Consider the following 12,871-nt stretch of genomic DNA (forward strand, 5'->3'; position numbering starts at 1 on the left):
TCAGTTATACATTATAGATTATAAGAAATGAAAATACAGAGTGCATTTTCCATGATTAATGCATGAAAACTGTCACCACTTAGTGTGCATTAACCAAGAAACAAATGCGCTCTCCCACAGTGGTTAATGTCGCAGGCCCATTGTTCAGTGTTGATCGCGTGCACAATAGATGCTCACTATGACAATGAGTTGGGGTAGCTGGGAATTCAGGATGGTTGCAAGTTCCGTGTAGTATTTGGATTAGCATCGTAATCTGTGCCTTGTCAGCCTCATTGGGAAACAAGCTACACGTATATTTTTCATCAAAACTAACAAAAATATGGATGCATTTTTTTGAAAGAAAAGCTTTTTCATTTTTTTTAAAAATAAAGAATAATGACCAAGGTACCTGCTTAAACAAATACTACCAGCATTCATTAGTCGGGATGATTCCATGTAAAAGAAATGATGCCAGATAGTAACAAATCCAAGAGAAGTTTATTATGAGAATGGCACCTGCGGATGAAAAAAATTAAGTTACATAAAGACAACCATGTATGTGACATGTATGAGAATCTACAAAAGTATAAAAAGAACCCTGTTGTAAATGAAGTATGTACATTTCTGATTTGCAGCATTATCAATGGTCAATGAAAAAAAATGTTTCAAAATAAGCCAGGCACTCAGGAAGTTAAGTCCGGTTAGCTTCACACAAAACAAAGGTAGCATAGCTGTCGCTTTGTAACGTTTTAATTATTTTCATAGAGAGACTGTAGAGTTGGTAACACTGCTAAGGGCTTGACGAACAGAATATCCCTCTCCCCATTATTCAGCTACGTGGCACCAGTCTCGTCATAAAAGTTTTCATATATTTGTACAAGAAAGAGTTAAAAACACAGACACAATCTTCACAGGTAATGGAGTGGTTTTTTTTTTCATTTTGTAATTTTAAACACTATGGATTTCGACAGCAGCTGTGATTATCTGTTAGTTTTAAATCACCAGAAATCATTTTGACACAACACAGAAACATTTATAAAAGAAAAAACACCCAGCTGTCTAGCTGTTCTTTGTAGCTCATAGGTGCATTCCCTTGATTGTTCGATAGCTAGAGTACGGCTTCCAAAACTAATCTTTAAATTTCTGCATCGGCTCTTCTCATCTTCTAAACTGACTGACGTCGTCCAAGGAAGCTCAGTGCTAAGATTTGTGGCATTTAACTCCTTCTGTCTTTATTCCACCATGGCTTGGGCCCAACTCACGGAATCAAAAGTTCTACAGGAATCCACTCAGCACGGTGATAATTCAGAGGACAGCTGAGTTACTATATTAGCATTGCACGAATAAACAAATATATATGACAATTCTATATCCCATTAACCCCTCCCATTTTGCTTAAAAAAATGTTGGTTGGCCTTTGAAATCATTTTCTGTCTCACTGGTAATTGCTTTATATACTGCTCCATCAGCCAACTTGAAAGGAAACCAAAGAAAAGCACCCCCTGCTTAACTGTAGAGCACAAGGGACTCTGGGAATGTTAACACTGAGGCTGTATGGCATCGATTTATTTACTATATCTGAGCATTACTCTTCAGTGCTCTGGGTAGCACTCCAGGAGCGTCACACCCAGAATTCCGTTGTGGGAAAAATGGCTCCATTAACCTTGAGCTAGTTAAGAGTCTCTTTTTTTTTCTTTTTTTTCTTTTTAATGGCTGAGAATGAAATAGATCAGGGGTATCTGAGAAGGGAAGCAGGGGAGGGAAGGGGGAGACCAGCGGGAAAGACAGGGAAAGCAAGGGGAATATACAAGACGCGGCTAAGGAAAGCAGGACGCGCGGACAGTAGAAGCAGTATAGGTGACAGCACAGGGAAAGGCCACCACGAGAAACCACTAACCCCCAAGAGTCACTGATCCACTAGGACTGCAGGAATGGGACTGCGCCACTCCACTAGAGACAGAGCACAGAGAAGACAGTGGACGAAACGACTACATTAGCTTAGCATATACTGCATATAGGAACACACACCGAAACTGCAATGGGACCCACAGCCAAGGACACGACACATTGCACACGTTACAGTTCTCACACCTGGTATTAGATGCCTTAACACACAGCTGCCAAAAAGGAAGCGGGAGAAGAATCTATACTGGACAGTCATTTGGAGTGTTTGACACCACACTGATTTCTGGCAACAAAGACAAAATAGGCTATTTTTTCTTCTTTTTTTTCTTTTTCTTTTTTTCATTGAATGTGCAGTTTTCAGTTGCAGTTATCTGTCTGAAGCTCATTAACCAATTCTTTAGTTTTAAAAACGTGTTGGCTTCAACTCAGAAATAAGAACCAAAGGGAAATAAATTCCATCAAATTAGCCCCAAGAAATCCCAAACAAAAACCATGTTAAATATTTCTCCGTTTTCTTCTTCCACTCTGAAGTGCTACTGAAGTTGCGAACCAGTCTCCGTTAGACTGAGCAAGGACAGAGAAAAGCTCAACGAAAGGCAGTATGTGCTCAGACTGCTCCTCAAGTCAGTCCGAGTTGTCCAAAGCCCCCCTTTAACAGAGCTTTACTGACCCCTTAAATTGAAAGTGAGGCTATGTTTGTTAGCTGGGAGGTAAAAGTAAGTCCTGCAGCAAATGCTAATGAGGGCTTTGTCTTAACTAACCAAGGAGACTGTAGCAACGGGAGCTCCAGACTAAGACAGGACACAGTTTCTTTTCCAAAACCCAGCCCGGGAGCTGCATTTTGTATGAAGACATTACAGATTAATAAATGATAGCACCATGGTTTTAGAAATTAAGTTAATGTCTCAGTAATTACCACTTAGTCCAACTTTTTTTTTAAACATTCTAGTCACAGGCCAGAAATTAAGTTTAAGAACCCAAATTATTTTTATGTGCAAGTAAGAAAATCTTAAAATCTTAATCATAAAAAGAATTAAATTCTGCATAAAATTCTAAAATACTATTCCCCTATTTTCAAAGGAATTAGGGACAGGGAAATCAAAAAACAGCCACCCCATTTCATTTGACTTAGTCAACAGGGCACAATCATTTATGCTTGTCTCTTTCCATCTTGATCATATCAAGATCTTTAGGAAGAAAACCCAATGGTTGTCACTTGAGAAATCTCTTGACCACAAGACTGAGTATTCTATGGCAGAGGCATATACACATAAAGACATCTTAATAAAGATGCAAAGGAAAGCCAAACAACCCAACACACATCTTAGAAGACAAAATGACAGGCAACCGGTCATCTGACCCTCTGAAGGCAAAAAAATAAACATGTCTTTACAAGAAAGAATAAGTCCAGTGAAAGAAAGAGAGGGGTGGAAGGGGCCGCCGTGTTGCAAGAAGACGCTGACCTGCTCGAATTCAAAGTGCTAGAATGAAAGGTCTAAAAAAAAATGCCGACGATGCCTCGGAGTGGGGCCCCGCTCAATCCTCCTTGCGCTCCAGAGTCTGTGCCGCATGGATACCGTTGCTGTAGACCGGGAAGGGCAGCGTGGAGAAGAGTCCCTCAGCCGTGGTGAACACATTGCCACCGGGCATCTGTGTGAGGCTGGCTGCGCTCACGGCGCCGCCAAATGGTCCTGACATGTTGAGCCGGTGCACGTGGTGGTAGAGCATCTCCATGGGTGTCTTGGGGTCGAGGCCAAAGCCGGGGCTGTTAACGTCCACGAAGTTAACAGCATGCGCGTTGGGTAGCAGGTTGCCCTGCATGGCCAGGGTCACCTCAGCAGGCGCGTAGCGGATGGTACCTGTGGTGTAGACCCTCTGCGCGGCCGTGCTGGTGGCCGCCAGGGTCCCTGTCACCCGGTGTACAAGAGGAAGCACAACGTTGCCCGCTTGCAACCTCTGCAGGGCCTCCAGGTCCCCAGTGTACAGCAAGGAGTTGGACGCACCAGGGCCACCTCCGCTGGCTCCTGCCCCGCCCCCGGGGTGCTTTTCCCGAGGGGATGCCGAGAGTGGGGGCGACAGGGGGTCGGAGGCCACTGGGGCCGAGCTGCTGAACTGAGTCTTGCGGCCAGCCCCGCCATCGGCGCCTGGTGGGGTGAGGACTGAGTCGGGGATGGCCACGTGCAGTGCTCCCACGCTGCTGCTGCCGCCACCACTGCCACCCTGGCCCTGAGGGGACGGGAAGTGCTCCGAGTTGGGGGGTTTGGTCATGCTGTACGGGGACTCATTCCTGGAGATCTCCCGATTGGGCGGGTAGTTCCAGATGCTGCTGTCGTTGTCGAAGTTGATGGGTTCGGCGATCTCTGTCTTGATCTTGAGCACCGAGGCGCTGTGCGGTGATGACAGCAGCCGCGGTGGCTCCACCAGGCCGGCGTCCAGGCCCGGGCTGGACGTGCTGGACAGGCGCCGGCGACTGGCGCTGCCGCCCTTCTGCCTTTTCCGCCGCCGCTTGCGTTTCTGGTGCTTGCTGGACGCCTGTGCGCCTGCCTCGCCCGCGCTGTCCGAGTCCTTGGCGCTATCCGACGTGAGCGACTCGCAGGGCTGCAGCCGCAGGTCTGCCTCGCTCTCCACGTAGCGCTCCACCTTGATCTGCATGGGGCCCAGCGCGCCGAAGCCATCCTCGGCTGCCTTGGGGTGCTCAAAGTCCGAATGCTCGAAGCTGTCGTCGCTGTCGCGGCTGTCTGGGTTGCTGGAGCTGTGGCCATCGTCGTTGCAGTTCATGTCGTTGTCACAGGCGCTGCCTGACTTCTTGCGGTCAGGTTCTGGATCTTCGCTGTTCTCGGACTGATTGCCCTTCTCGTCGGACTTGGAGTTCTCGTTGTCCTCTGCGTGAGATCCGCAGGTGGCAGGGGGGCATGAGTGGGGAGAAAAGACACTGTGTTAGCAGGGCAGCAGATTTTAGCATCAGGCATAGCATGAGAAAAAGCACCCTTCTACAAAATGAGAAAGCCTGGGATTGAAGTTTAGCGGAAGGGGCGGGCCATAGGCCAGCAGTACCCGCCCCTTCCGGTAGGCCATCTACACACAAAGTCCTATACTTGGCGCTAATACCGCCCCCAGGTCCTGCCCTGTCCGTCCAGGTCAGATACTGCCTGTGAACAGATGGTTGTTAGGCATAGGCAAGCGTGGGAACTCCTGTGGACACAGCCAGGGAGTCGGATTAACCCGGAATATGGTTTAGGGATATGGAAGACAAGACACTGGAGCGCCAGGTGACTGTTAGAGAGGTTTGTGCTTTCCACCGATGAGCATCTATTCATTATCGAAAACCACAGTCTATCTGTGGTCCCCCCTCCCCACCACGCTATCATTCCCTATTTGACTTGTCTTTTTATTTGTGTCTGTCTCTTTCTTCAGCTATAAGCTCATGATAGTAAGGGGTTTTGTTAACTACTATGTTAATAAGAGGCAGAGACAGGGGAGGGGGTGGCGATGACAAAACATTTTAAGGACCAGGAAAACAAACTCTACCATAAAGTGCGCCCCACATCCCAAGCTGTGACCAGAATACATCCAATTTGGCCAGCTGCTAGGCCTCTGACATGGCCCTCTGGCTGCTACCCACCCCTTGTGTTTAGACCGGCAGGCCTTAGCTGTAGATCATGGAGAAGTAATACCTGTTATACCTGAGGTGTCTTTAGAGTCTGATTCAGAGTCGGATGTCTCAGAGGATTCTGAAGTCTTCTCTGGCAAGTGCGGGAGCTGCGCGATGTCCATGGGTGTGTCCTTGTACTCAGGATTGCTGTGGGAAGGAGACTGCCATCAGGAGGGCAGGCATTCGTCACCTCCTGAACTTCCTTGCCCTAAGGCTCCTGAAGTTGGGGAAGTTTAGAGGACTAACCAGGAAGTTACTTCTGAGCTCCTCACGAGACTTCTCGCAGAAACTTGGATTGTGCGTGCCAGGGTACAGGTGCGCCCTGCCACAATGATTGAATACCCCAAATGCTGCATGAAAGCCGTTAAAAAGCTTTTAAATAATCAGGTACCACTGGGGGCCAGAGAACCATGCGGCTTGATGCTCCTCCTGGCATAACACCTGGGGGCTGGGCCAATGAGAGGAAATCTCAGCGATTCATTCCCACACCACCTGGTGTGTCCTACCATCTTCTGTGCTTTTAATGAGTTCATTGCCTCAGTACAATTGCCTGGCCCCTTGGTGCAACTTCTCAGCTGTTCCGATGGGTCCAGTGCTATGGGGGGGGGGGGAAAGTTGGGGGTGAGGGGGCGGGCTGGCGGCAGGCCCTCAGTGCTTAACGATCTGTCAGATGCACAGGTGCATCTTGGGATGCGAGGCTCCCGAACTGTCAGCACACCCATTACAATCACAGTTTCATCTGCTCATGCGGAGTACACCTGTGGCTTGTTAGCTGGGGCTCTGATTGCGGTGGGAGAGGCCCTAACAGAATGGAGCTAAACCCATGTACACAAGTGTGCTTTATGCTTATTTTGCTTTTAATCTGGAAATGAGCCTCTCCTGGAAGTGAAATGTTTGGTCAGTTTGAGTTAGCCATCTTCTGGAAAAGCTGATCCCAGGCGGCCACACTTATCATCAGTAGAGGCTTCTGACCATAACCTCAAGGCACAAGGGAAGCATCTTGTCTCCAAATGGGAAGTGCCTCGTCTGTCTTGGGCATGGCTGGCCAAGGCGGTGACGACAGATGATTGTGGGCTCATATGCTTCTGAATCCCCCACATTAAGAAGCCACTGTTTCCGACCACTCTAAAAACTGCAAACATCCCTGGGAGGGTTAATTCGCTAAGATGGATTATCAGGCATTTACTCCTTAGTGTGAATTAGCTTTAAGAGCACCAGGGTTTTTCTAGCTAATCAGATGAGACTAATGGTGGGAAGGCAGACTTGGCACTCGCAGCCTGAGTGTGGAATTCCAGTCCGTGCTCCCAGGAAATGGGCAGTGCTCTCAATAGCGGAAGGCGAGCCTGGATAGGGCCCAGAAGTGGAGTATTGCTTAGGAAAGAATAATCACTTTTGGCTAAGAAGGTGGGAAAGAAAAGCCAATTTAGGAGTTTTTCTTGTGCCCAGGAATGATTTTCTTCCTAGATCGCCAGCCTTCAGAGTGGCACCTATGGGTGGCTGCCTTGTGAACTGGGTTTGTCTAAGCCCACTGGCATTGGCTTCCTGTAGTCCTGGTGCCATGAGGTCTCCATGATCAATGGTCTCCAGTTCCTGGACAGTTACTAGTGATCTCAGGGTAGGTCTTCAGGTCATCTGTAAAAGATCTACCACGCATGAGACCAAGGCTCTGAAGCCTGCAGGCTGGCCTTTCATGCCCAAGTGGCTTTCTTCCTCTCGTATGAAACTCGGGGAGATAGAACAACAGGCACTTATGGACTGGTCCTCATCGACCCTAGACTAGATTAATGGTGGTGAACCAGTATCTTCTATTCCTTGCTACTTTTGCCACTGCAGGCAGCATGGGGAGTCATGTGGCTAATGAGGTAGTCTAAAGTAAACAGTAACCAATAAATAAATAAAATAACCAATCTTGCCAAGGAAATAAATAATAACAGGTCAATAAATCCCACAGAATTTGAATACCAAACATATAGATGATCTCAGAGGCCTTCAGTGCACCAACATGGTGGACAGACACTGTCTAGCCTTTGGGAATGTTTACCAGTGTTTAACTCCTCACAGCCACACCACCACATTTGCCTGGCAAAAGAGCATCTGTGCATGGGATCTTGTTCAATTTTCTGTTTCTCACAGGAACTTTCATGGTTTTTTGTAGTAGAAATAGTGACCGTTTTGTGGGATGACTTAAAAGGACCCCTTGATGTCAGACCCCAGGACCCATGATAGTATCACAAACACAGGGGACAGTCCTAGTGATTATCAAGCTTTGCAGAAAGCCGCACAAAACACACTACACACACACACACACACACACACACACACACACACACTTAGAGAGAATTAAAGAGGTCAAAAAAGGAAAAAGAAAAGTAGATAAATGAAAACTCTTGTAAGTGGGATCCATTAAGGCCCTCTCTCCAGAGCAATAATCATTAGTGTCTGATTGATATGCGGTGGGCAGCAAACACGTTCATGCCTCCAGTCAAAGGTCAAAGTGTGGGAAACACCGAAGAGCCTGTGTGCCGATGAGCCAAGCTGGCTAAGACTTCAGCTCCATTTGGCTGTCTCTAAGAAAAGTGGGACTCAGGTAGTCTTGGTCGAAATATCAGCCAAAGGGCATCAGCGTCCACCATTAGCACTACTGGAAGTTTCCCTACTCAAGCACACATGGATCCTGCTTGGTGCCTTTAGGACAAGAGACCAAAGACTAATGATGGTAGTGGGTGGGAGGCATGCCAAACGTTGCGCTAGCTTCGTGACAGGACTGGTAGCGAACTTTCCAGAACGCTTGTCCTCAAACTCAAAACTGTCCAGATTGTCAGAATCCCACAGAATAGACACAGGGAAAGAGAAAGAAAGGGTACCTTACACCAGTGTCCAGGAAGCAGCTGAATTTGGACTGCCATGGATATAAATTTTAAGAGCATAAAACTTGTCTAAGTGCATAGAGTGGCAAGCAAAAAGAGATTATTCTTATTATTATTACCATAATCATTATTATTTTGCACTGAGACTGACAGTGTTCTGGCAAAATCGTTAATCTTGCTTACCAAAATTTGAGTGCCCAGAGAGCAAGACGGTATGCAGAAGGCTGAGGGGCTGGAATTTCCTGCAAGGATCCTCTTGCTTACCTTCCCAGGGGCTGGAGTGCAGAGGCAAAGGCTCTGTAGGAGCTAGGGAGATGCTTCCTGTCTAGACTGCAGCTGCAGGCATCTTTCCTGGGTGGGACATGGACCAGGAAAGGATGCCAGTTTCTCTAGAGCTCTCCAAAGACTGGCAACTCAAGATTTCCTGGGCTTTGATCTTCTCCCATTTCTTTGAATTTTGGGGGAAGGAGAGCAGACTGCCCACGTCCCGAGAAAAGATGGCACCCGTGATGTTTCAGCTGTTAACCAGTTTATAACCGAGAGAGAAACGAAACAGGAAAGATACCTGAGAAGATAATTCACCCAAATGATGTTCTTCTCATTCGCGTTCTTAGCATTGATCGCTATGGTGGCACTTGACTGTATCCAGATGTAGCCTCCATTTTTCTGCATCCAGCGATAGTACTTCGTCACACACTGACCCTTATTCAGCACTGGGGTAGGGTAAAGTGGGGGGCGGGAGAAAACAAAACAGAAGGCATAGTATTAAGATTGTTACAGAACGGTTTTCATCTCTGCCCAACCTCAGACCAAATCCAGGGGAGTCCAGGGTATGCCTGACTTAAGATGCCATTAGCACAAATGAAGTCAGCTTCTCACTGGAGCGGCAGCTGCCCAGCTAGGGTTCCTGGCATTTGTAGTGAGCCTCTATTCCCTTCTGGGCAGCCATGGTGTGAAAGGAGGAATAAAAGGACCACTAATCTTTTTGGCTCAGAGCACACCTAATGTGGTGTGGATATCGTCAGTAGGTTTAGCATCAGACGGTAAGGAAGGCAAATCTGGGTATGATTTATGCATAGCTTCGAGTTGCCCTCTTTGAGATTCTGGATATTTGAATGGTTCTGAAGATGCCTAACCCCCTCTGTCTTTGATCATTCCCCTTCAGCCTGAGCAATATCAACCCGTGTCCTTAGCCATCTGTTCTTTTTGATCTTGTCTTACAGAATTTATAGTCCTTGGATGAACTAAATTTACATTGGTCAGCCGGGGTAAACTGGTGAGATGGGCAGAAGGTTAGAACAAAATAAATCCCCCAGCCATTCAGAGAGAGACACTGGCTCTTGACTTGACTTGAGCCAAACAGAGTGACAATCCCACGCAGCCACTGAAATACGGTGCAAAACGAGGACCAAGTGAAAACGTTCAGTCACGTGAACCGGTTGGTGCCTTTAACTGCCCACTGTAAAAGGCAGATGTTAAAAACGACACTTTAACCAGAATCTTGCCAAGTTGAAACAGCTTTGATTTGTATCTGTGTTCTCCTGAGCTACTAAAAGGGGAAACTGCAGTAAATCATCCCCGAAATAAAGTGCTCCGGATGGGAAGGGTTCCAGAGTCTGCAGGTAAGGCTCTGCCCTTAGGACTCCAAGACCGCTGCTCACCGCCCCCCCCCCCAGCGCACCAGCCTGCCAGCCACTAGAGGGCAGTGCGCACTCGTCTACATGACCCACTTTTGGCATGTCCTTGTCTCCGTCTGCTAAAATGAGAAGCCCCAAACTGCTGTAATAAATTTGGCTAAATTAGCTGCTAAATGGTTATCTCAAGTAATATGTATTTGCATTAATCATCTTGCTCTAAACCAGAACAAGCCAGAGTCCTAAAGACGTAGTAAATTCATATTGTCCATTTAATTACGGCTAATAAGTGCTTCATATACAATAGTTTCATGAAGTACATTTTGATTTTTTTTTGGGGGGGGGATGTGGATGGGGAAAGGGAATCACTTTGGAAAAGAACAAGGTTTCGGGCTGTTGAAACTCTTCCTGCCTCTGGAAGTGGTCACAAATCAAACCTCCACGGACTGTGTCTATAAGCAGACAGGCTTCCGTGCTTTTCTGTACTCTTCCCTCTCCTCCCCCCTCACAATATGCTAAACGGACGGCTGTAAAACTTAATAATTATGTCTACGCTGTTGCTTGAAAAAGCCTTGATGAATGCCTCACACGGTGGCAAGTTTTGTTCTAAAGCTGCCTCACCGTGCAGGGCTCTGGAGGGCCGGGGACTGTCACCTTCCCTTGGTGGCGAGCCTCTACACGTAGCACTGTGTGCTCCTTTTGTTGGGGCCTTTAAGTTCTGCTCTTCTGCATGCATGGCTTCCCAGACTAGCGGAGGCAGAGAGCAGTGAGGTGCCGGGCGTACCACACGGCTCTCTCCTCTCCTGTCAAGCCACTGTCGCATACAGCACGGTCTGCCTTTATTCAGATCCTCTCAGCCTGGTTAACTACTAATTGAGGACAGAGGCTTATGCGATTCTTCACAGAGGAAACCACCGCACTCCAATCTGGTTGGTGATATAATTCTATATGCTTTGTAACCGGAATAAAGAAGACTTCCTCACGGTTTTAGTAATTTTGAACAAAGACCAAAAGACTAAGAAATCTTTTTGAAGAATCACATGAAAAAAATTGTTGAATCAGCAGGTTAGGCTGGCACGGTCTGGTGTGTGTGGGGGGAAGGGGACTCTGGGCCAAACTGGAGCAGAACAGGCAACAAACAAACAGAAAACCCCAAATCCAGAGAGGACTGAAAGGGGCTAGTGAAGAAGGAAATTGGAGATCAAGTTCAAATGTAACCGGCGACTGAAAGACCTTTTCTTCCTTAAAACGCCCGCCTCCCAGTCAGTTACCAGATAAGGGCCTAAGAAGGGTTGCTGAGGCAAAGAGCACGTCTGAGGCCATCTTTTTAAGATGGGGTATGATGGCTTGGTCTGCTGAAGGGCATTTGGTAAGATGGTAAATACACATGTATTAGGATTCATGAGTACATTAAAGCAGGCTTGGGAATGCTCAGCCGAGACAGAAACCCTGAATGAAAACGAGGCAGAGAGGTGAGTTTTGATGTGTAGGAGGCCTGGTAGGGACCGGGAAGCAAGGGTTTCCTTCTCTTGGAGCCAGGGAGCGCTGTGACTGCCCTTGGGCCACTGTGGTGAATGCCAAGGAGTGGGTTGCAGAGGCGCTGGGGCACAGCTGAAGACAGGCATTCTCTGGGTCCCAACTCTGCCCTGGGCTAGTCTTTAACAAACAGAATCTTCCAAGGGCCAGCATCTTCACATGGTCTTCAATCATGACTTGTAGATTGGTGTTTTCTGAATGAGTGAGACCTTCATGTGTCGTTGGAATTCAGAGAAGACAGAGAGAATGAAGGTTGACCAAAGTGTTGCCCAAGTTGCTTTTGTTTTAGAGTTCACATCAAAGGCGCCGCCGCTATGTCTTCTTTGTCTGAATCAGGAATACTTTTTGCTCACATCTTCTCACAGCATATAAATTTATAACTTTGGGATGAAGCTTATTTCTTGGGGAAAAAAAAACCCATACTAGCAAATCAGTTGGATCATTCCAGCTGTGCCAGAGGCAGGATCTGACAGCTTTTCCTGAGCTCATGTGGTCCTAATCAGCTCAAGAAGAAAAGCCACGTTGGTACCAGTTTGAAAGAGATTTTTAGCGTGTAATAAATTAGAGAACTTGAAAAATACAAGAAAAAAAACCCTCTCTTGATTCTCTGCTATCTAGGAGCTGCTGATGTTATTTTTGAGCCGTAGGTTTCAACAGTAGGGGGAAATGAAGGGATATGTAGGTTAGTTCTCTTCACAAAGGAGAAACCCAGAAATAAGTACAATATAACTTGGCCGATATGATAATCCTTAAAAGCAGTTAACTAGCTTGGCAGTGGTGGCACACGCCTTTAATCCCAGCTCTTGGGAGGCAAACAGGTGGATCTCTGTGAGTTCGAGGTCAGCCTGGTCTACAGAGCAAGTTACAGGACAGACAGAGAGGCCTATACAGAGAAACCCTGTCTTAAAAGCAAGACAAAGACTTCTCATCAAGCCAGTGAGCCCCAGGGTATGTTCACAGCACATGCTGAAACAAGAAACAAGCAGAGGGAAAGGAAAAACACGTGGATTAAGGTTTTTTTTTTCTTTTATCACATCTTTGAGATACAGGCTGAGTACTGCTGACACACGACCTGGCATCATCCCTGTGCCTTGTTCTAAAGTTTACATTCTGCCATTAAGATTCTTGGGTTGAATTGACGATCACATCAAAACATCTTTAGAGTTATGTCTTTTAAGGGTATATGGTGAAGTATTAGTTTTTGTTTTAAAATCACAGAGAATTTCAATGGCCTTTTCTTAGATTTTTTTCTGCTCTTTCTTCCTTCTTTCTTCCTTCTTTCTTCCTCCTCCCTCCCT

The 12,871-nt window shown here is 46.9% G+C and overlaps 1 protein-coding gene across 4 annotated transcripts in view; it reads right to left on the reverse strand.

Moving 5' to 3' along the window:
• Window positions 1–458: 458 nt before the first annotated feature.
• Npas3 (neuronal PAS domain protein 3) overlaps window positions 459–12,871 on the reverse strand; it is an 817,920-nt gene continuing 805,507 nt past the window's right edge. For 3 of the 4 annotated variants that reach the window (XM_026781883.1, XM_026781890.1, XM_026781886.1), the window contains 3 exons: window positions 8,969–9,116; window positions 5,559–5,683; window positions 459–4,766 (listed from right to left, as the gene is read on the reverse strand). In XM_026781883.1, coding sequence (XP_026637684.1) covers window positions 3,421–4,766; window positions 5,559–5,683; window positions 8,969–9,116 — 1,619 coding nt within the window. In that variant the 3' untranslated portion in view covers window positions 459–3,420. The remainder of the gene's footprint in view (window positions 4,767–5,558; window positions 5,684–8,968; window positions 9,117–12,871) is intronic. The other variant, XM_013347258.2, reaches the window with a different exon arrangement.

The sequence above is a fragment of the Microtus ochrogaster genome, chromosome 1 (assembly GCF_000317375.1).
Source record: "Microtus ochrogaster isolate Prairie Vole_2 chromosome 1, MicOch1.0, whole genome shotgun sequence".
Lineage (NCBI taxonomy): Eukaryota > Metazoa > Chordata > Mammalia > Rodentia > Cricetidae > Microtus > Microtus ochrogaster.